Raw genomic sequence first — 23,449 nt, 5'->3', positions numbered from 1 at the left:
ATATATTGTGGTTAGTGCTAATTGCACTGGGATGTGGGTAGTAGAAGAGTGAAATCCAAAACCGGTTTGATTTAGGGAGAGGAACAGAATGACTTGCACTCCCTGCACTTGGTTTTGCTGTCAGTCTTGCTTCTAATCGTTCCCTGCCCACCCACACTGCTGTGTTATCACACTCTGAGAAATTAGTAGATGGGTACCTAGGTACCTCCTGTCATCTATTATTTATCAACTTGTCTTTATTTGGTCTGCTTTACTAAGAGATTCAGAAGGGAATAAAATAGTCCTCTGACTGTTTCCATTTTAAAGGCAAGCAAACTAACAACTTCCTGCTTGTCCTACAACATGATGTAGTTGCATGGCTATTTCTACACTTTCATTCATGTTCTGAATATAAGAAAAGAGTAGGTGATTCTGATGCTTTATTCAGCCTTATACTGTCTGTGTAGTGAAATGTTAAACTTGTGTCCTCTCCCTTTCAAAACAGATACAATTGAAAAAGAGATAAGAAAAATCTTCAATATTCCAGGTGAAAAAGAGACCAGATTGTGGAACAAATACATGAGTAATACTTTTGAACCTTTGAATAAACCAGACAGTACCATACAGGATGCTGGTTTATACCAGGGACAGGTACAGTATAATATTATTTCTTTTTTTTTATACATTTATTTTTTTGCTCATGAAAATGTAGCTGTAGCCACTGATTTTTCCTTCTTTTTAAATGAAAATTACCTCCTAATAGATTGTGTTATGGATAGAGGATTTTATAAACAAATTCATCAAAATACAAGTAGTCCTTGAGTCTATTTCCTGGATTAAAGATGAGTTTAACTCTCCCAGTGAATTAAAAGTAAATGAACATAATATTGCTGACTTGAATTTGGTAAAACCTGAGATAAAAAAAGTATTCCTATGATCTGGCTTATGTTCCTATAAAGAAACGCAAAATTGGAAGAATTTTTTAAGTATTTGAAAAGAATAATATCTTCTACTCAAACTCTACTGTCCAGATTTCAGAAAAAAATTAAGAAAAAATGAAAATATTTCAGGTAAGAACTATAGCGACAAAAGAGCATAGAGTTGGATGTTTTTTCAACAGCTGTAGTTCATGCTGTCATGCTACAAATATGAATGGATGACATTTGATGGCAGTAACTGTAGGCGAGATTATCTTGAAGTGTTTCCTTTTGCCCTGAAATACTTGACTCAAACCTACTTACCAGCAGTATTTAAGCTGTGCTTCAGTTTTCTTTTATGGCAGGGAAGGTAAGTAATCAGTGCATCAAAATAACAGCTTGAACTATTGTGCCCTTTAGCTTCGTGCTGCATGCACTTAAACCCTCACACAGGTAATTTTAACAATGCAGAGGTCCCACTGGAGGAGCCCACATCTCCCATAAAAGATTTGCGTCAAAGATATAACCTGCAAATTGCCTCTGTCCCAGTGAAACATTAACTACGAAGCAAGCATGGTCTAATATAGCCATAAAAAGATCTCTAGGTGACATCTGTACTTTCAGCAAAACAAATATTGTTCAAAACAGAGTTTAACCATGGTTTCTGAAAATGCTAAATGTCATGGTAGACCATGTGCGTTTGGTCGGTTGCGCTTGCTGACACACGAGGTTGTTATTTTTCTTGCTGAGCCTCCTAATCTAATAATAGTTATTCTGATTATTACAGTCTATCTAACCTAATAGTTATTTTCTACGGTGTAATTCTAAACTACATATGTGATTGAGTAAATTAAAGTTTTGAATTTATCGGTTGGTTTCTGAAGTGAACCTTTAGGGGTTCCGTTGAACTTTTAAATCTAAATCTTAGGTCTAAATCTATCAGCCTACTCTTTTCCAGATAGAAAGCTGGTCATGATAGAAAGCTAGTTTTCAATGTCATGTCTTAGTGTGTTCAGACTGAATATGTGATTACATCTTCAAGCGGCAGCATGACTTATGTGTAAGGTTTTGAGCATAAGTGAATGTATGTCTCTGTGTAGACACATACAGGCATAGCACAGTAGTTAATTAGCGTCCTGAAACATCAGTGTACAGTTATGCAGAATTAGTTGCATTGGAAATTAAGAGTTAGATTCAGTTTAATTATTGGAGTCTAGTTGTGATTTTAAATGATCTGGCTATCCCAGCTGTCAATCCAGAAAGGCATGAGCTTTTTGCAGGTCCTGTGTCATATCTGCCAGCGTAGGGCAGATATCTCAAATGCCTAAAGGCGTTTCAAATGGCACTTGATGCCTGTGTTTAGGACTGAATGTTCTGTACTCCCTTTTGTACCAATAACAACTTGAATGAAATTAATATCATTAGCCAACTGTCCCATTGGAAAATGAATATTAGATTAATGCTTTTGCAAAAAATACAGGAGTAACCAGACAGGTATGATTTTAAGGCTACCAAGGCAGAAAGCAGTTTGGTTTGTTTGGATTTTTTTCCAACCAGTCTGTGTTGCGAGGCAAAATTCCTTCAGGAATATCTCTTCCTTAACAGGGCTGTTGTATAGACATGTGATTTCTGTAGATTCATAGACATTGTTTAGACATTGCAGGTCATCCTCTGAACTCTTCGAGAGGTAAGGTCTTGCCATGTTATCCATGGATTGTTGAGGCATAGAAATATCAAGTGGCTTGCTCAAAATTGCATGAGTTAAGATGTGGGGAGAAAAAAGTGAATAGAGCAAGAGGAAGGCGCAGTGTAGTTGAATGGAATATTCTTAAACCTCAGGGAATAGTAACTTAAACATCACTCTTTTCCCTCTCAATCACATGTCAGCAAATCCATTAAAAAGATTGGAATGGAAAGCAATCCACTGATATTTTTATTTCAGTTTTCTTATTACACTTTTTGTGGTAGGTACTGGTGATAGAACAGAAGAATGAGGATGGAACATGGCCAAGAGGTCCTTCAACTCCTAAGTAAGTTGTGAATTTAAGTAATGTTATTCACTATAGCTTAACTATTTTCACATATTATTTTACTTTAAAAAGAAAACCTGTTTTTAAAAGTGGCATTATATTTTGAAAATTGGCCTTGAGATATTTTAGCTGAAAATATGACAAATAGTGTATTTGTTATAAGTGCTGCATGTTGTAGAACATGACATAATAATGAATTCCTGCATATACATTGCTTAATTTTATTTCAGTCAGTGATACAGAAAGAAAAAATCCATACTAGAAAACTGTAAAACTTAGCTTATTTTATTTAGATTTCTGTTTCAAAGCATAGCGTATCTCTTAGGTGAACATAGATACATGTATTTTATCAGTATTGTTCTTATATGTAAATGTTTTCATGGATGGCTTGTCCTTTTATCTCCAGCGCACAATATTTACACATAAACATTATTTAAATTGCAGTCTACGTTACCAGCATGTTGCTTTTGTTCTTCACTGGGCTGTCATCAATTAACAGAGTATGATGTTCTTTTACTTTTCTGTTCTTCCTGCTGCCATTATCAACAGCACCTTGATAATGGCAAGTGAGTAGAAAGACTTGAGTGTGGTTTTTCTCATTTAGATGGATAAATTTTCTTTAGTACTGTTTCCAGAATCTTAAATCATGTTCTCTTGAAGAACAGTTGGAACTAGTCACTACTAAACTAACACGATCTCAACCTTACAAATAGTTAACTGTGTTTTTCCCTTTGTCTGGTTCTTGAGCATATCTTTCATGAAAAGTTCTTTTAAGTTCCTTTTATTCCTTATTCTTTATTCTTTATTATTCTTTATTCTGCATTCATGTAATTGGGGTTCACAGTTGTTTTAAAACATTTTTGTAGTATTGCTTATCATTTGAAGGAGAGAGATTCTTTATCTTTGGTGTTTTATCTGAAGCACTTTTATTAGGAGCACTAGCTTCTATTAAGTTGCTTAATGAAGTCTTGAGTTCAATTTAAGCTTAGTATGAACAACATAATCTTGCTTAGCTAGATGTTATGACTCAAAGAATTGAGAATGTAGAGCAGCAGAAAAAATGGGATGCAGAATACTTGAAGTTTAATCTCTGACCTCAAAAAGCATCTAGTAGAAATGTAAATTCTGAGTCAAATTTTAGATGTAGATTTTGAAGGTTAAAAGAATTTAGATAACTCAGTGTCACAGACTCTTTTGGAAGTTTTGGTAGGAAGATATTCTTGGTGATGGTACCCATACTGCCAAATTTCCATTCCACTTTATGGAAGGCATTCAGGAGTAGTATATAAATTAAAGAATATCTCCTGGAAAATTTTTGATCTGGGGACAAGTAAAATGGTAACACTGGTGTCAGAGGAGGCTAAAAGTAAACCAGCAAATGAGGTTGAATAGTTTTGCTGTGAAGCTGGGGTATGTTTTTCAGGTTTGGCTATCAGAAAGATTGATTGAAATTTGCTATTCAAATGCATTGTAATAGTGGAAGGTTTGCAAAATTTAGTGGATTCAGATAGAAACTATCAATGAGCAGTAATGGGGACAGGTTTTTACATTTGTTTAACTTCATGAAAAATCTAATAAATATTTAAAGAGATAGAAATATTAAACACTTGCTTTTCAGTCTTCTGTGTGAGATGCATTAGGAGTATTAGTTTCTCTTTGCAAATAGCATACATCCAGATACCTTCCTACAGTCCTGTCATTGATCACACACTGGTCTCACACCAGTTTCTGCTGAGACTACCTCTTTGTAGTGCTTGTTTTAGAAGAGTACATAAATTCTGAGGCCAGGGAATAAAATGCCGTATTTAGAAAGGTCAAAATGTAGAATATTGGAAAGTATAAAATATTTACGGTGCTTGATAAGCACCGGATCATTTTAGAACATCAGCTAAGCTTTTCACAGAATCACAGAACAGTTGAGGATGGAAGGCATCTCTGGAGATTGTCTAGTCCAATCCCCTGCTCAAAGAAGGGTCACCTACAGCCGGTTGCTTGGAAATGTGTCCAGTCAGGTTTTGAGCATCTGCAAGGATGGAGGCTCCACAGCCTCCCTGGAAAATCTATTCCACTGTTTGATAATGCTCACTGTAAAACAACATTTTTTTAATAGTTAAATGGAATTGCCTGTGCTTCAGTTTGTGTCCATTGCCTCTTCTTTCAGTGGGTGCCGCTGAGAAGGGTCTTGCCCCATCTTTTTCATTCCCTCCCATTGGGTATTTCTACACATTGGTAAGATTGCTCTGGAGCCTTCTCTGAACAGTCCCAGCTCTCTCAGCCCCTCCACATAGGTCAGATGCTGCAACCCCTTGATCACCTTTGTGGCCTCTCACTGGACTTGCTCCCTGTCTCTCTGGTACTGGGGAGCCCAGAAGTGAGACCAGCACTTCAGGTTGTCTCACCAGCGCTGAGTGGAGGGGAAGGATCACCTCCCTCGACCTGCTGGCAATGCTTTTCCCAATGCAGCCCACAAGGTTGTTGGCCTAAGGACACATGGCTGGCTCATGTTCAGCTTTTTGTCCAGCAGGACCCCAGGTGCTTCTCTGACAAGCTGCTTTCCATCTGGTCATCTGGCGCCCCCTCCCTACCCCCCTCTGTGCCCCAGCATGTACTGGTGCCTGGGGTTATTCTTCCCCAGGTGCAGGCCTTTGCATTTTCTTTGATTGAACTTCATGAGGTTCCTGTCTGCCCATTTCTCCAGTCTGCTGAGGTCCCTCTGAATGGCAGCACAACCTGTGTTGTGACAGTTGAAAATATGTAGCGATAGTAAATGTTCTGCACATTTTCTCTGCCTTTTGTTCGCAGAAGCACAACAGCAGTCTTTGTATTGATTGCTGCTTTTGGCAATTTCTTTTTCTTCCTACTGCAGGTGTTGAACATGGGCAGGTTTTTTATGAGAAACATGTTAAAGGTGTGAGCCTTTTTTTCTGCTGCAGGAAAAGAATGTATTTACTTTGAAAGTCGACAAATGGGGACCTCAGCTCAGTATAAGGAGGAACACTTTTGAAAATGATAATTCAGTAGAAGTGAAAAGATCATCATCATCATTACCTCTTCTTCTGAAGAAACTAGGAGGAAATTATTTCAAGTTTGAAAACTTTATATATATCTGCTCCTTTTTAAATAAGAGCAGAGACTCTGCTGTGCAACTTAGAATTTCAGCTCGATGTCCAACCTTGTCAGAGTTTAGATTTCTTTTATGTGTGGTGTTCTTACTTCTGAATTTACTTAATTTTGGAAGTAATTGCAATATCCACTGTAAAAACGCCACTAAAGTTTAATTATATCCGCTATTGTCTCATATTTTAAAGCTGCTTAAAATGTTTGTGGGTTTTAGGTTTTCTTTTTTTTTGTCTGGAAGTATCTGAATGTAGTGTACATTCTTACAGTGTGCACAGGGTCAGTCAGGTTAGGAATAGCTGGATTTTTCACTCTCTGAGATGTTCTGGTTTCTATCAGCTGTTTATATCAGCTACTGGGATGTTTGTTATTCAGGAAGCTTGGCTTCTGTGAAACTTTCTCTAGGGAGCTCATAGTGACTTCTCCTGGAATGTCTTTACTGTCATCTGCTTCCAAAATAGATATTACTCAGCATTAATGGGCAGTTCTGCAGAAAATTTTGTTATACTAACTTTTCTGTGAATAACTGTCTCCTCAATGTCATACATGTGACAAACTCATTCATTTTTTTTCATATCTGTATCCTTCTGTGGGAGATTATTTCACAGGCAGAAAACCAACCAACCAAACTACCCTATTTGAATGGCTTATTATCATCAAGACGATGTTTTAAACTAAGGTATAAAAAAAAAAAATCTGAGGTTGTAGTTCAACTTAAGCAACTGTACTACAAAATCAAATTACTTGTGTTCAGGAAGAACTGTACAACAATTAAAACCTTTCATCCAATCTGTGTTTATAACACTTGAGACAAGGAGAAGGAAGGAGTGTAAGTTTTGAAGTTCCACGAATTACTAAATGAATAGCCAGGACGAGGTTTCTATTAGTTTTCTGTTAAGTTGTTGCCTGTTTGTGTGCAAATATAAAAGTAAGTTAGAGAAACACACAAAGAAGCTATTAACTAGAAACTTACTTCCTTCTAATTTTAGAAAAGTATTGTTTGCTGTTTTCTTAGAAAACTTAATAAACAAGCATTAAATCTATTGATCCATCATATTCTTCAAAAATGCTTCTTATAAGGTAAAAAGCTAAGAATTTTTAGTTATCAATATACAACTATGTGTATAATGAAATTAATAGATTTAATTCTGATCTGCTTTTTTAGACTCCACTGTGGAATAAATCTTCCTAATCAAATAGCTGGCTACTTTGCATAATTTACAGATGGTCTGCTCTTAATTTTAAAAATTTTTGCATGTTAAAAGGGAATACGTTGGGTTTTGGTTTGGGTTCTTTTTGACCATACAAAAATTTCAGACTGTACACATTCATAGGGTTTTTTTTCTCCTGGTAATAATGAATGTTTTCTTACAATAATTGTTACATGGTAAGGTTTTTTTCATATTTTCTCATTCAAAACTGTATATGCCTCTTGTTTCTGAGCTGGATCCCATGACATTTTTAAGAGAAAAAAATGCATAAATGATGGTTAGCTATCCTTTTTGAAATAATTTAATGCTTGTGTATCCAAGTTCTTTAGGAAAAAATATCATGAGTCTTCAAAAGAAAATCTGTGTTTGTCTACTGAAATGAAAAGTATCATCTTTTACCAAGAGATTTAAAATCTGTTTTGTTTTGTTTTTTTCCCCTGAAACAGTTGATGTGAATTTGCTTTTTAAGAAACATAATTGTGGAGAATTGAGCTAACTGAGGACTTACTCTGATTCTTAAAATGTAAAAGCAAGAGCTGTCAGAGCTTGTCTGCCAGTCAGGAGCTGGACTGGTGTTCGCTGAGGCATAATAACTTGTTAGACTATGGTAACCATGTGTTTTAGCCCCTGTGGGTAAACATCAAACATTGGTAATGTACAACAGACCTTTTCAAGTTAGTTTAGCAAACATGTTCATTAATATCAGTTAATGCAGGGTCGAGAAACTCTTAACAAACCCTGAACATTAACATTCTTTTTGATTGCTGAATATTAAACCATCAACGTTTCACGCACACCCCCCAAAGAAGTATGATTAACTGAATTAGGTGTTTTTCATAAGAACAGAATAGCCTAAACTGAAGTAGGTTAAACATACTAAAGCTTGCTTTAAAAGCTAAATTGTGTGTTAGCCTGATTATAACCACACCTTCACAGGATCAGAGTCCTTGAGGTTGGAAGGCCCTTTCAAGATAATGTCATCCAATCTCCCTACTCAAAGCAGGGGCAGCTTGAGCAGGTTGCCAAGGACCATGTCCAGGTACATTTTGAATATCTCCAGGGATGGAGACCACACAGCTTCTCTGGTCAACCTGTTCCAGTTTTTTACCACCCTCACTGTCAAAAAAAAGTGAGCGTTTATCACTTTTTTTCTTTTTCTTTTTCTTTTTTTTTCTGTTGTGAACATCATCTTATCTTAGGATGGAATTACATTTATTCCAATTTATACCCATTGCTGCTTCTCCTTTCAGTGGGCACGTTGCTGGCTCATGTTCAGCTTTTTGTCCAGCAGGACCCCAGGTGCTTCTCTGACAAGCTGCTTTCCAGCCAGTCTCCCACCCTTCCATGCTCCAGTGTGTACTGGTGCCTGGGGTTATTTTTCCCCAGGTGTAGGCCTTTGCATTTCCTTTGATTGAACTTCATGAGGTTCCTGTCTGCCCATTTCTCCAGCCTGCTGAGGTCCCTCTGGCTGGCAACACACCCATCTGGTGTATCAGTCCCTCCTCCCAGTTTTGTGTCATCTTTAATCTTGCTGAGGGTGCGCTCTGTCCCAGTGTTCTGGTCATTAATAAAGATGTTAGAGAGTATAGAACCTAGTATTGATCCCTGGAGTATAGCACTGGTGACTGGCTGTTCCAACCCAGGCTGGTTAACTCAGGAGGTTGTAGTAGGTTTGTGATTCCCTTGGGCTAAATTGAGGTGAAACGACACCAAATGGTCGGTTAAACGTTTTATTTATGGTAGAAGGGGGAAAGTGTAACGGCAAACTTGGCGTGGGTCCTAGTGTTGATGTTGACGGACGTGGCAATCCTAATCCTCTGGTGATGGGCACGCACTCGGCTCCTTGGAGTCGTGCCTTTTATAGTCTTGTTCCCGCCTTTTTATTGTGTCAGTCGTGCCCATTGAGGCCAGCTCCTGCCACTTGACTGCGCCAGTCACGCCCCTCAGGTTCCTGCTTTTCCAGGACTTGCGTAACTCTTGATCTTCTGCGCAGATGCCACTGTAGGGGGGTGGGTGCAAAGGGGTTTTCAGGTGGCCATGAGCCCCTTCCTCCAATAAATCCTGCATTACCTCCAGCCATATATGACACAGTGTCATGTCGGGTCTGTCAGAACGTGGGACTGCAGGCCTATCAGGACATGGGCCTGCACACCCTCTGGCACAACCCACCAAGGCCCTCCTCAGCCGACCCCTGTGGTCCCCCACAATGGCTGCCACAGTGTTTGAGACATTAACTCTTTCACTCCCTCACGCTGGCCTCCAACTGGACTTTATGCTACTGGTCAGCATAATCTGGGCCCAACCTTTCAGCTGGTTTTCAGTCTGTTTCATTTGTTTACTTGTAGAATCTTTCTTGTTGCCCTTTACATCACTTGCCAGGTTTAACACCAGGTAGGCTTTGGCTTTCCTGACCTCATAACTGCACAAGTATCTCTCGGTTCCTCCTGGGTTAGCTGCCCCTGCTTTCACTCAGACACTTTCTCTTCGTGTCTGAGTTGAGTCAGGAGTTCCTTGTTCATCCGTGCAGGCTTCCTGCTGCCTTTGCTTGATTTTCTACTTGCCAGGATGGACCATTCTTGAGCTTAGAGGAGGTAGTCCTTGAAGCTGGTTGATACCAGCCCTCTTGGGCCCCTCTTCTCTTCAGGGATGTACCCCATGGGACTCTACTAAACAGATCCCTGAAAAGGCGAAAGTCTGCTCTCCAGAAGTCTAGGGTTGTGTTACTGCTTTCTGCCCTGCCCCCTATTGGGATCCTGAATTTCACCATCTTGCGGTCATTGCAGCCAAGGCCCCAGCCATCACATCCTCCCTGTTTGTAAGTATTGGATCCAGCCAAGCGCCTCTCCTTGTTGGCTCCTCAATCACTTGTGTCAGGAAGCTGTCATCAGTGCACTCCAGAACCTTCCTGGATTGCTTGGGCCCTGCTGTGTTGTCCCACCAGCATGTATGACAATGGTTAAAGTCCCTGGTAAGGAGTAGGGCCTGTGAATGTTAGGCTGCTTCCAGTTGTCCGAAGAAGCCTTGTCTGCTTTTTTTTTTTTTTTTTAATCCTGATCCAGGCAATCTATAGCAGGTGTCCACAGATTACTGGAGGAAGGGTTGTTCTGATTGCAGTTGGTTTTGCTGAGGTCCATATTTATGTCTCTACTGTGGGTCATTGTGGGAGTTTATGTATGGGCAGTTTAACCATAGGGTTAATGAAGTGTCTAGGGAAGTCATTATCTAATGTGAGTTACTGTCTGTTTTCGCATAGGACTACAGTAAAGTTTGGGTTTTAAGCTGTCTTTTGCTGAACTGTTAAAATGCTAAACTATAATAAATAATGCTCTGTGTTTTGTTTGTTAGATCATAAAAAGTTACCTTTCAAAGTTGTCTGTTACATAGTTCCTGATGTTTTTCCAGCTATATTGAGAATTTGGTTTACTCTTCTGCACATGAGAAACAAAGCCATTTACTGATTATTTGGGTTTTTACAACCAGAGTTTAAAACTGACCATTTTTGTCAAGCAAGTAACTATATCTTTTGGATGTCTTTCTGTGGTGTTTTAACACCACAGCAACATTAATACCTACTGAAGTTAGTATACTGCTAAAAGCATATATACTTTGTCTTAGAACCTTGCATTTAAAACATAATTGAGTTTTTGTTGCACACTTGATTACTTTTTTTTTGGGAGATTCCTAAGTCATTGCAGTTGTTTTATGAGTACTCTTGGTCATTCTTTTTGTACAATTTTAAAGGCAGAACTGGAGTATGGCAATACATTCAGCACTAGCACTTACTGTCTTTTCAGGAGGTTTTATTATCCTTGTTTTGATCTTACTTTTTTCTTTTGAACAATGAGGGGGATTTCTGACAGTGTTGTTAGATAGTTTCCCCACAAGTGTTGAAATATATTAAAAGCTATGTGAGCTGTGAATGAATTCTGTTCTTCTCTGTACATAGGATTTAGCAACATAAGCAGCCATAAGCGAACAGAAAGGCTGCACACCTCAGAGTAGCAGGAACCTCTTACTGTTTTACCTGTTAAATATCACTTTGTATTTGATAGCAAGTACTATCAAAGAGTAAAACTACTGATTGTCATCTTCTCTAAGAAACAAATTAACTTAGTTTTTGGTGAAAACCAGACCTTTATGTAGCTTATTCTCGTTTCTTTTAATTTTTTAGACAACAATTTTACATTGTGTTTTGAAATTTTAAACTGCATTGCATTTGAATTTGGCTTGAATTATATAAAAGCTTCAGATTTGTTTTGAAAAGTTCAATTTCAGTTCAAAATGACTCAGTTCAAATAGCGTCTTCTAAAATAATCACATATATGAACATCCATAATTTAACTTTTGTCTTGAATTTAAGTAGGGTTAAATTGACTTCAGTTTTATATCTTTCTTGTGGACACAGTCTGTGTATTTTCTTCTTTAAAGATGATGTTCAAAGAAGAGGATTTAGACTGATAAAGGAAATCTACAGGAAAGCTTTACTAATGTTGGTCAGAATGCTTTAAAAAAATAACATTTTCTTCACATGGTGATATATCTTTTCTTTTGGAAAAGGTTTATTGATAAGAAGTTGAAAATAAATGTGAATATACACTTTGGGAAAATTCCCTGTGTAAAAATGTTTATCTCCTTGCAGAGTTTAGTTCTTGAAAGGTGCTTAAAATCCTGAGCATGCAGAATTTCTTAATATTGTGGTATGTATTTCAAAGCTTTCCAATGACAGCTGAAGCTTTTTACAAATCAGCTGGAGTTGCAGAGGGCCCACAAAAACGTGAAGGTGCCTAAATCCTTTGAGTATTCAGAGCTTTTACCATGGTTATCTGCAGGATTTGATCAGAAAAAGAAAAATACACTGCAAGATAGTTGTATATTTAATTGTTACATTCAGAGGGTCTTTGTGATTAAAATTATCAGTATTCTTATATTTAAGCATAGTCTTAAACAATAAGAATGAGTGATGATGCTATTACTTTTGGCAAAAAAAAAAGTTTTTAAAGGTTATTTAGTATAGTGCGTAATATCCTGGATTTTTTTAACAACATTAATAAGGCAATTTTGATTAAATGGTTTCATGCTGCTATTAAACTAACCTTGAACTATGTATCTTAATCATTCCTGTATCTCGTCTCAACATCCATTTTTGTTTAAATGAAAAGTTCATAAAATTTCCATGTTAGAAACTTTACATTCTAGATTTTAGAACATGAAAATATTTACAGTCCTACTGTAAACTGAAAACAATTTTTTTAGCACAGTGGCCTGTGATTTTTTTGTTTGTTTGTTTGCTTGCTTTTTGTTTTTAATAGCTCTATTTCTTTGATGTGATATGAAAGTTTAAAGTACTGTGAAACATTTCAAGTTTTAAAAGGTGGATTCTGTGGGCTGCGTGTCCTGGGTATTTTTAGTGCTTTGCTGCCCACTTTTTAAAAAATATTTCTTTCCCATGCTTCTTTATATGCATTGTTCATTTGTTAGCATTGTTTCATAGCTTTTAATATCTCAGCATTTTTATCTAATTTATCATTTTCATGTTTTTAAAGGTCCCCAGGTGCATCCAATTTTTCAACTTTACCAAAGATCTCTCCATCTCTATCAAATAGTTATAACAACATGAACAACAGAAAGTAAGCAATATACCTTAAAACATTATTTAATTGAATTGCTCCTGTGTCTCATAAACAATTTTTGATGTTTTATAACTCCTAGCTTAAGGATGTTTTGCAATATTTGGATTGTGAATTGTTACTGGTCACCGTGTCATAGTGTAGGTATTGTAAAGCATGATAACAGGAAATGAAATGCAGTTAAAGATGTTTGGTAACTCTAAGTCCTCAGTAGAATAGACACTACAAAAGAATGTTGAGCATTGTAAGAAAATTTATAAAGACTTCATTTAGAGTTTATCATGCTAAAAATGTTGTTGTTGTTATCCTGCCTGAATTTAGATGGACAACATAAAAGTATAAACTACTTACATCTATGATGGTGGTCAGGTTTTTCCTTATTTATTGATGCTGAGGTATTATAGCAGCATATGTGATACCACACATTGCTTTGAGACCACTAGAGCAGAATTGTCATAGTGATTATAGCCATTGATTAATTATCAGCAATTTACCTTCTGTGTCTTAGTGTGAGAAGATTGAGAGAGATCAGTCTGATAGGTGTGCTTGAAGATTACAATGAGCAGAGGCTTAGTAAAAGAGGCTTCTTATTCTTAAGGGTTTTCTCTTTTCTATTCCAAATCAGAAGTTTAATAAAGAATATGATAAAACTCTAAAAGAAGAGCTTTCGTATTCCAGTGGCCAACTTTGTGTGTAATCTTTTTTTGTTGTACACAACTGTAAAAAAAGTTGGTGAATATAGAAAAACATGGAATTATTTCACTTTAACAGATAATGGAGCATCTTTCAAATGCTTGAAACCAGAGAGCACTCATCTTTAATGCAAGCTGGGGGAAATTGAAGAGGCTTATTCTTACAGTTCATTCAAATTTAAAATATTTTTCCAAACATGCATTTTGTGATCAAACATGAAGATGTTAAATATTAAAAAGGTGACATAAATATTAAATATTTTATACAATATCTTCCAGTTAAATACTGCATTTATCAGAAGTGATTTTTCCTAAGGGGTGAAGTGTCACTTGTGCTTCTACCAATTGTGAGTAGCCCCAACTCTCACTGTTAAACAGTTGAAATCATGTATTTAACTGCAGTCTATTGTACTCTGTGTGTGAATGTGTAGTAAATAAAAAGTATACTGTATCTATGATTGTGTGAAAAATTACTTGAACAGAGCTGAGCCTCCAGCTGAGAACTAATCTCTCCTTCCCCCGTTGCTTATGCAAAAGACAGTTGTAACACCAAAACCAAAGCTTAACAGTTACTTTTTCCTAGGGAGCCACCATATTAAATCAAACCAGCGAGGCTTTCTTCTTTTTTTTTTTTTTCCTTCTTTTTATTTTTTTCTTTTTTTTAATGTTAGCTTCTCCCTAGTGATGCTGTAGTTATTTTTAGGAAGCACTTACGAAACCTTTTGCCAGCTCTTGCAGCTTTTGAAGATAGTTTCTTCACTTGCTTCATCTGATTTTATTTTATTTCTTGGTTTATTTTGGAGCCAAAATGGGAGCTTTTAGAACTTAAGGTAAAATTCTAGGGTTGTTTTGTTTGTTGCGTTTTTTTAATTTGAGGATTTTCAACAGAAAATACATGTTTAAAAGGAAGGCATATAAAATTCAGATTTGATAAGCAATTGGTCCTTTGAAGTGCCTTAACTATAACTTAAACATTTGTAAATCAGGAAGCAAGTACTTGTTCTCTATAGTGTTATGAAATAACAGGCATTTTTCTCTTGTAACTCAAACCACTGTATATCTGGATGTTATGTAAGGCAGATACTCAGTGCAGAAGTATATGGGTTTCCTTACAATGCAATAATTCAATTATGATGAGTTTAAAATTAATATTTAAAAAAATCACAAATTTATAATTCACTACAATACATAATACAGGAGAATCTTTAGCAGCACTTCTGTCGGAATACATGTTCAGGATGAACTAGTGAACTAGTTCAGTGATAGAGAAGTCATATCCATTAATACGCTATGTACTTTATAGTACATACTGTTGCATTAAGAACTTCTGGCTTCAAAAGGTAAATGGAAAGAGATATATCTGTATTTAATTGTATTATATCATTCTAGGTTAAGATCAGTTTCTTCCTATGTTCTGTTCTTCTCACAAATATCTCCTTGCATAAGAAAGCAGTTTCTTTTCCGTTAATTAATGCTATCTTCTTTTCATTACTTTCGTAACTAACTACTTAATGTCAGCTTTGCCTGGAATTTATTTTCATGTTTCTGCCTTACTGTCTCTTACACTACACGTTATCTTTAGTACAATAGCAAAACTATACACTTGTGGCTTTCCAGGATCCATTGGCACCTCCATATCAACATGAGACACTGTGACTCTAAAAGAAATACCAACATTTGTTTTGAAGATAATTTTAGCTGACAAAGCTATTTGTAAGGCAGAAAAAGCAAACAACAGGTTGTGTGTGGTGATAGTCATAAATGCTAGTTGTTGCAAGCCTGGTTTTGCAATTATTATAGCTCAGCTATGGAGTACAAATTATGTAAAAACTCTGAAAAGTACCATGTTTCTTTATATAATACACATTTCTGTAATACTTTTCTAATTTGAGAAGTGTTCTGAGTAATTGTAAGCCTCAAATTGGTGAATATTTAACTGTGTGTTGAGCTAGTCATACGTTAGATAATAGAAATAGTTTGTGCAATTTTATTAGGTCCAAAACCTTCATTTCTGTAAATGTGAGTTTGCATTGATGGAATGGAGGATTCCAAATAATTGATCATTGATGTTCTTTTGCCTTTACAGGTGATCTTGTTGAAAGAATAACATAGGAGGATTAGCATAATATGTGTTAGTGGATTCAGAAGAGCAGGGAGAGACACGCATCATTTAGGTCTTACTGGAATTCCTGTTTATTGCTGTTATAAAGCAATACTTTTCATGTCACATATGGTATTTTTTAAATTATGTGGGGAGGGGATTAAAAACAGTTGAACAGGCATTTTGCTTGGGGAACAAAGTGAAAAGTTGTTTTGTTTTCTTCAGTTGTACCCATTGTTTCATGTTCTTAAAATGACTTGCTTTATTGTTCAGTAGTGTCAGCTTGTCAGAAGATGGACAGCTGGCAGCTTTGTTCACAAGCTTGGTATATTTCAACATGCTTGTTTCAAGAATTAAAAATGTTAATTATATCACCTGTAGAAACAGTTTCTTCATGTTGCACCTGACAGATAGGAAAATACTATGAAGGTGCTTTTTTTTTTAAACTTTATTTAAATAGATTACAATGTTATGTTTTGCTCTCCAGACGATGATCTTGAACAGTGACAAAGACAGTAGTCTTTGTGTAGTGACATGGGCCTCTCCTGCTGCTTCAGGCATCTCTAAAAATTGATGGAACCTGATCATGGGTTTGTTAAAGTGGCTGGTCACAAAAACACATTGGCAGTGCATTAAAATGGTTGAAATATCACGGGGCTCAGGAAGTGTTCCAAACAATTTTCTGGGCTCATTCTTGCAACTCAAATTCCTTTTGCAGCACCTGTTGGTACATGGCACTCCACTGTCAAATTGTGTCCTTTCCAAAGTTAGTGATACTTTTCCAAATTTCTCTGTTCCAAATGCACACTTCCCAGAACTCCAACCACATGGGTTCGTCACATCTGAAAGCTGCTTTGAGGTTTAAAGGCAGGATACAGACAGTACATATAAGTAATTTCAAATATGGCACATGCAACTCAAAATTTATAGATTTACAGGTGACAAAATCTCATTTGGAAATCTTCCTTTACCATTTTCACTACTTAAAGACCTCTGTCTACCTGTTCAAGGGTCTGAAGACGGTTTCATTTTTACAAGTCTTGCCTTATTTTTTGAGCAGCAATTTCTTCTAAGAGCCATCAGTGTTTTCTTTCTGTTATTGCCCTTACTTGACTGTCCCATTCTAATACTACCCTCTGCTTTTCCATGCATCATTCCTTCGTTAAAGGCAACTTTCTAAAGGTTCTGCAGAAAAAGCAGATGGAGATTGGGGATATGCTATCACAAGTTACTTCTTCTAGGGCATTTAAGTTTTAATGAAGTTTATGTAGACTTGCGTTGCATCTTTACTTGCTTTGCATTGTTAGCCATTTACTACTGACTGTTAATAATACTTTATTTTTTGTCCAGTCTCAAAAGCATGAAAAACAGAGACACAGTGTAATTTAAATAAAAATAATTCTTCCAGAAAAAAATGAAGTTTGCAGACTGATAAAGCTTTAGAGACATCTCCTAGTCTTCTGCACATAGTAGGCACTGTATTTTGCTGGATATATTTTGATAAAAGATCACAGAACCCTGAAAGAAAAATATATGAGTAGACCTGATTCACAGGATGGGTGTGGTAACGTATTCTTTAAACCCCTCAAATATATTTCCGTGGGCCAGTACAGAAAATGAAGTTGCTCAGAAAAGGCTTTCCCTTTTGAGGCGTAAACTCTGACAGTTTGTCCCTTACAGCAAACCAACACTGGGGATCTATTTGCATTACAATTATCTTGAATTAAATTATCATTATGTTACTCAGCTAATTTGAAGAAATCTTTCGCATGATTGCACTATAGCCAAAAGACCCCAACTGCATTTCCTCGCTCTCTAGTGTCCCTCCTAAGGCAGCAGTTCGTGAAGGGGGGAAAGCTGCAGAGAAGTAAAAAGAAGGGAAGTGAAAATCCCCAGGAATTACTACCCCTGCATCTCTTAAATTTCCAAAAGAGAGATTTCTCTTCTGTTAACTATGTGAAAAGTGTAATCTTTGAGTCAGGTGAGGAAAGCAGTAGGAAGCAAGCAGGGCTGGAAAATCAAAGCTTATTGTGTACCCTGTACGTGTGCATTTCAATTGCTGCTGTGCCCTGTTGAGCTGGGTCAGGGGGGTGGTGTTGTTGTGGAGGTTGCATTAGCACCAGTGGCAAGCTTCTGCTTTTTCTTCCTGGGGGAATGAAGGCTTGCCAACTTACAGGAAATGGGGTTGATTGCAGTAGCTGAACTGCAGCTGCAAAGGGAAATGGAAGGTAGTTTTCCCTGGGGATCTCTCATGTGTGGGTGAACCAGGGACTAATGATACGGAAGGGTTGACCACAGAAGTGAGCTTGAAGGGTATGTGGGCCCTGGAGTTCAAAAAGTCTCTCGTGTAAACTGGGGTAAAACATTTAAGATACTTTTGCCCGTTCAGCTTGATCCTAACTTTACAGGGATTTTTCATGGAGAATGACCAGTAAACACAATGCCACTTAGCTAGTTTGGGGGCAAGCCAGAGAGCAAAGAAAATGCATGTGTATGGAAAAGGGAAGGACTGATAGGAACGTCAACTATTAAAAAGAAATTATCAGATATAAAAGATAGAGAACAGCAGCTTTCTGGACAGTGGAGCTATAAACTACACAGATTTCTGAGGCCATTGAAAGAAGGAGAAATTTTTTTCCCCTTCTGTTTGAGGTTTTCAATGACTCTTGTGATTAAAACAAAACAAGTGTTATTCCTTAAAGTGAGTAGTTCTGCACTGAGGGGACAGTTGAAATTCAGTTGGATATATAGTGTGTGATACTGTTCAGGAATAATAGCTCGAGTGTACCCTTGGTCACTTGCATCCTCAGACTTTTACAATTATAAATCTCAGTTATTTATCAGGATTGATCCTTTGCACTGCATATTTTTTCCTTGTCATTCCTAGCAATTGACTTTCACATTTTTGTTCAAGTTGCTTCTAATGTGATTAATGCTTAGAAACTGCAGAAATACCCTTGAACTTTAGCCAAAGCTAATATCACGCAGATTTCATTATGATCAGTGCCTGAAGTAGTTTAAGAAAGAGTTTAACCTTTGTGGTTGGTTGTTTATTCTAACATCTGTAATATTATAGAGCATCCTCTTACAAGATTCCTTTGCCTTTCTAGTGTTCTCTGATATGCTTACTTTACTGTTTTGAGGGTTATTCTATATTTAGTATTTGCATGATTTCTTCTGGAAACAAATTGCTTTAAGTCTTACCATTTTACCTATTTCAGTCTTCTCCAGTTTCTCCAAACAGATGCATCATAAAGATTTATAATGAAGTTGTTACAAGGCATTTTGCGCATTCTTTTACCTCTCAAGCCTTTCCTGCATTTGCATGCTGGATTGTGCTGTCCTAGCAGGGAAGCTATAAATAGACTCTCTGATGCAGTGAGGCAGCTATGCCACAGTGGCCTTGGAAATCTCAGCTTTCACCTGTAACTCTGCAGTCCCATTCCCACCGACCTCACTCTTGCAGTAGCAGGATGCAAAAGGGACGTAAATGATTGATTGCTGCTGGTGGTGTCTAAAGTCTGAGTGTATTAAATTTGATGGAGCAATGAAGAATAGAGTAAGCTGTGAAGCTGCTCCTGTCAAAAAGGGGTAGGGTTATAATAATTACAGTTATTGCAGTACATTAGATTTTGGTTGTTTGCAGAGGTGACTTAAATTGAAATTAATGTTATTACCAAAGTTAAATACTTCTTTAAAATCCTTTCTTGTTCACAGAAGTTACATTTTTAATCATTTAAGTTTATAAAGTACTTGTATGTATTGAAGTACTATAGAGTACATGTTTACATTGTGAAAGATGTTTTGTTTTTTTACAGTGTGAAAAATTCAAACTATTGTCTCCCATCATATACTGCTTATAAGAATTATGATTATTCAGAGCCAGGAAGACACAATGAGCAGCCAGGCCTGTGTGGTCTGAGTAACTTGGGGAACACATGTTTCATGAATTCAGCAATTCAGGTACGTACTTTAGAATAAAATGAGCTTGTCTTACTACTTGGAAATGAGTGTCTTGTCATATTTTGTCATGTTTGGAAACTAATATTAAGAGACTCCATTAAGTAGCAGGATGGAATTAAAAGTGAGGAAATAATACATCTATATTGGTATACGAGAAAAGTTGATTTACATAGCTGCATTCATTTTCCCCTTGTTTTTGCACAATGATCAATGTCAGAAAGAGGTTTGCCCAGCATTCTACACGAGTGAACCCTTATGTAGGATTCTTTGCTTTTTGTAATGATTGCTATGCATGCATGTCATGAAAATACTTTTACATTTTGAGCTGCACTTAGGTACAGATTGTAGTGCTGAAGTGTCAAAATGTAGATGACTGGTGGATTACTCGGCCTTTATTTCTAACTAATTATCATGTACTTTTAGCACGCGGGTTAACATGCAGGGAACCTTTGAACATATTTCCCTTTGACCTTTCCTCTTTGAATAGCTGCTATTTCATGGATGAGAAATTTTACAGGAATGTAATAGCTTGTTTCTTTGCTATGATTGCAGGAGAAATACTAGTATACTAAGTATCATGACGGTTGGACTTGACCTTGAAGTTCTTTTCCAACCTTAGCGATTTTACGATTCTATTACTCTTACCAAGAGAAAAAAAACTTAGTCCTTTTAAGTGGAAGCTGCAGTGGTAGATTAATTAATGATCAGAAAGAACTAGTAGTTTAATTTGGTTTTGTTTAGTACTGGAACTGATGTTTTGTCATCAAAGCAGTCTTAAATACAAAACCTGTAAATTGTACTTTTTCATGCCAAGTATAAAGATACTCGATCTTAACCAAGCATGCTTCAGAGTTAATCTCCTCCTTTGTCATCACAAGGGTTTCCACCTTATGTTTGTGACTTCTTTGGGTGAAATGAAAAAAGATTAATGTTGAATTCCTTCTCTAGCCTGTTCAGGAAAAAAGTAGTTTCAGATACGTTTTTAAGCTATGTTTATGAAGTTGTTGATATTTGTTCAAAAGAAGAAATATTGCAGAGTTTCATGGTCTGTGCAGATTTTCTATCCCTTCTTTGTAAATAGAATCAGGTTTGAAGGGACCCTGGAATGATCATGGGTCCTGCCTCCTGTTCGTGTCCATTACACTAGTCCTGTCACTGTGCACTTCTGAGAAGTCTGGCTCCACTTCTCTGTAGCCTCCCATTAGGCAGCTGCAGACAGCCACGAACTCTCCCCTTAATGTTATCTTCTTCAGATTGAACAAATGCGTGCAGTTCTCAACCTTTACTTGTACGTTGTTTTCCAGCCCCACCGACCATGTTGGTGGCCCTCCCCTAGTCTTTCGTACACTGGGGAGCCCTGAACAGGACAGTGCTCCAGCAGCAGTCTCACAAGTGCCAGAGGGGAAGACTTGCTTCCCTTTGCCTTTGGCTACTATTACTAATACAGCCCAGCTTGCAATTAGCCACCTTTCCCACAGGAATGCACTGCTGGCTCTTCCACATATCCACAGAAAAGCACCACTGGGTCGTATTACGCAAAGCTGCTTTCTAGCCAGTCAGCCCCCAGCCTGTAAGTGGTGTCTGGGGTTATTCCATGGTTATTCTGTACTTATTTATATAAGGCATCCATAAAATTCAGTATATTCTTGTTTCTAAAAATGTTTTCATGAGGATACTTGAAGAGATGTTGAGCAGTGCATGAAGAAATTCAAATTTTTTTTTTCAATGCTGCACAAAGGGTGGCTAAACTGAAAGGAGGACACACACACATATTGCAGCATCTGTTCGAAATAAAAATGCTATATGTAATCTCTCTTGATTACTGAATTACGTCATTATGCTATTGTAAAGAAAAAAAAATATATTTTTATGTCTAGTGTGTAAGCCAGTATTTTCTTTTAAAAGTTAAATCAAAAAAATATTCTTAGTACAGAATGATTTTTTTTTATGATGCTGCACTGTTCATTAAGCTAGACTGATTAAAAACAAGGATAATTTTGATTACTTATTCAAACCTTTGTTAAACAGGTATGTATTTGCATATATGTAGATTTAAAAGTAACCTTTTAGGTGAGAATTATAAGTATTGAATATTGCCTTCAGGAATCTTACACAGTTTAACAAACATATTATGGTTCACATCAGTATCTCATTGTGTTAACTGGATTTAATTCTGAGGTCTGTGTTCTAAACCATGTCAGCCTTGACTTAATTGCTTTTCAGTTACATCTAGGGAATCAAGTGTTCAAATAAGTACTGAGAAACTGTAGTAAATATTAGTAAATACAATTTCGCCGATTCACAAGACAGTGCTCTAGGTAAGAAAATTAGGTGTTTATTGAGCAGTGCAGCTTTTAGTTCAGCATGGTACCTTTAGTATGTCCTTTACGGTGCGTTTTTTTCAAATACATTATTTGGCAACTTTCTTAGCAAGGAAGTGTAAAGTATCTTCCAGTTCCACCTACTGTATCTCTCAGAAAGTATTGTTCAGAGTTTAATGTTATCTAAGACAGCCATGAAAGTGCATTTTAATGAAAGTATGACGTGTTCTTAACACACTAAGGTCTTCAGACTGCAAGTTCTACTGTCTTCTTCCTCTTGTCACCACTTAGCTTCTACCTTTTTTCCAATTACACTGAAAGCATACATTGCACTGCACTAATTTGCCATTAATTTCACCTCCTACTGTTACTGGAGTAACACTGGATTATTCTGGCTAGAGGTGTAATGCCTATGGCTGAAGCACTCTGAACACATTTGATCTTGTCTAATCTTGGAAGCAACAAAGGGATGGGCCTGTTAGTATGTGGATGGCAGAACAGGGAATTGTGCTTGGAGACATTGGGTGCTCTAGGCTTTGACCTGGATGATGGAGCAGAGCGCACCCTCAGAAGGTTAGAGATGACACAAATCTGGAAGGAGGGACTGATACACCAGATAGGTGTGTTGCCTGTGAGCGGGACCTCAGCAGACTGGAGAAATGGGCAGACAGGAACCTCATGAAGTTCAATCAAAGGAAATGCAAAGGCCTGCACCTGGAGAAGAATAACCCCAGGCACCAGTACATGCTGGGGCACAGAGGAGGGTTGGGGAGGGGGCGCCGGATGACCAGATGGAAAGCAGCTTGTCAGAGAAGCACCTGGGGTCCTGCTGGACAAAAAGCTGAACATGAGCCAGCCATGTGTCCTTAGGCCAACAACCTTGTGGGCTGCATTGGGAAAAGCATTGCCAGCAGGTCGAGGGAGGTGATCCTTCCCCTCCACTCAGCGCTGGTGAGACAACCTGAAGTGCTGGTCTCACTTCTGGGCTCCCCAGTACCAGAGAGACAGGGAGCAAGTCCAGTGAGAGGCCACAAAGGTGATCAAGGGGTTGCAGCATCTGACCTATGTGGAGGGGCTGAGAGAGCTGGGACTGTTCAGAGAAGGCTCCAGAGCAATCTTACCAATGTGTAGAAATACCCAATGGGAGGGAATGAAAAAGATGGGGCAAGACCCTTCTCAGCGGCACCCACTGAAAGAAGAGGCAATGGACACAAACTGAAGCACAGGCAATTCCATTTAACTATAAAAAAAATGTTGTGAGCATTATCAAACAGTGGAATAGATTTTCCAGGGAGGCTGTGGAGCCTCCATCCTTGCAGATGCTCAAAACCTGACTGGACACATTCCCAAGCAACCGGCTGTAGGTGATCCTTCTCTGAGCATGGGATTGGACTAGATGATCTCATAGAATCATAGAATCATTTAGGTTGGAAAAGACCTTTAAGATCATCAAGTCCAACCATTAACCTAACCCTGCCATCCCACCACTAA

At 37.5% G+C, this 23,449-nt stretch overlaps 1 protein-coding gene across 10 annotated transcripts in view; it reads left to right on the top strand.

The window, feature by feature from the left end:
- The window catches only part of USP15 (ubiquitin specific peptidase 15), a 66,385-nt gene that overhangs the window by 24,709 nt on the left and 18,227 nt on the right, over window positions 1–23,449 (top strand). For 2 of the 10 annotated variants that reach the window (XM_035889365.1, XM_035889366.1), the window contains 4 exons: window positions 485–630; window positions 2,865–2,926; window positions 12,798–12,881; window positions 19,493–19,637. In XM_035889365.1, the coding sequence (XP_035745258.1) occupies window positions 485–630; window positions 2,865–2,926; window positions 12,798–12,881; window positions 19,493–19,637 (437 nt within the window). The other 8 variants (XR_004841310.1, XR_004841311.1, XM_035889374.1 and 5 more) reach the window with 8 other exon arrangements.

Source organism: Egretta garzetta, unplaced genomic scaffold (assembly GCF_000687185.1).
Source record: "Egretta garzetta isolate BGI_Z169 unplaced genomic scaffold, ASM68718v1 scaffold502, whole genome shotgun sequence".
Lineage (NCBI taxonomy): Eukaryota > Metazoa > Chordata > Aves > Pelecaniformes > Ardeidae > Egretta > Egretta garzetta.
This window is presented reverse-complemented; position numbering and strand designations above follow the sequence as displayed.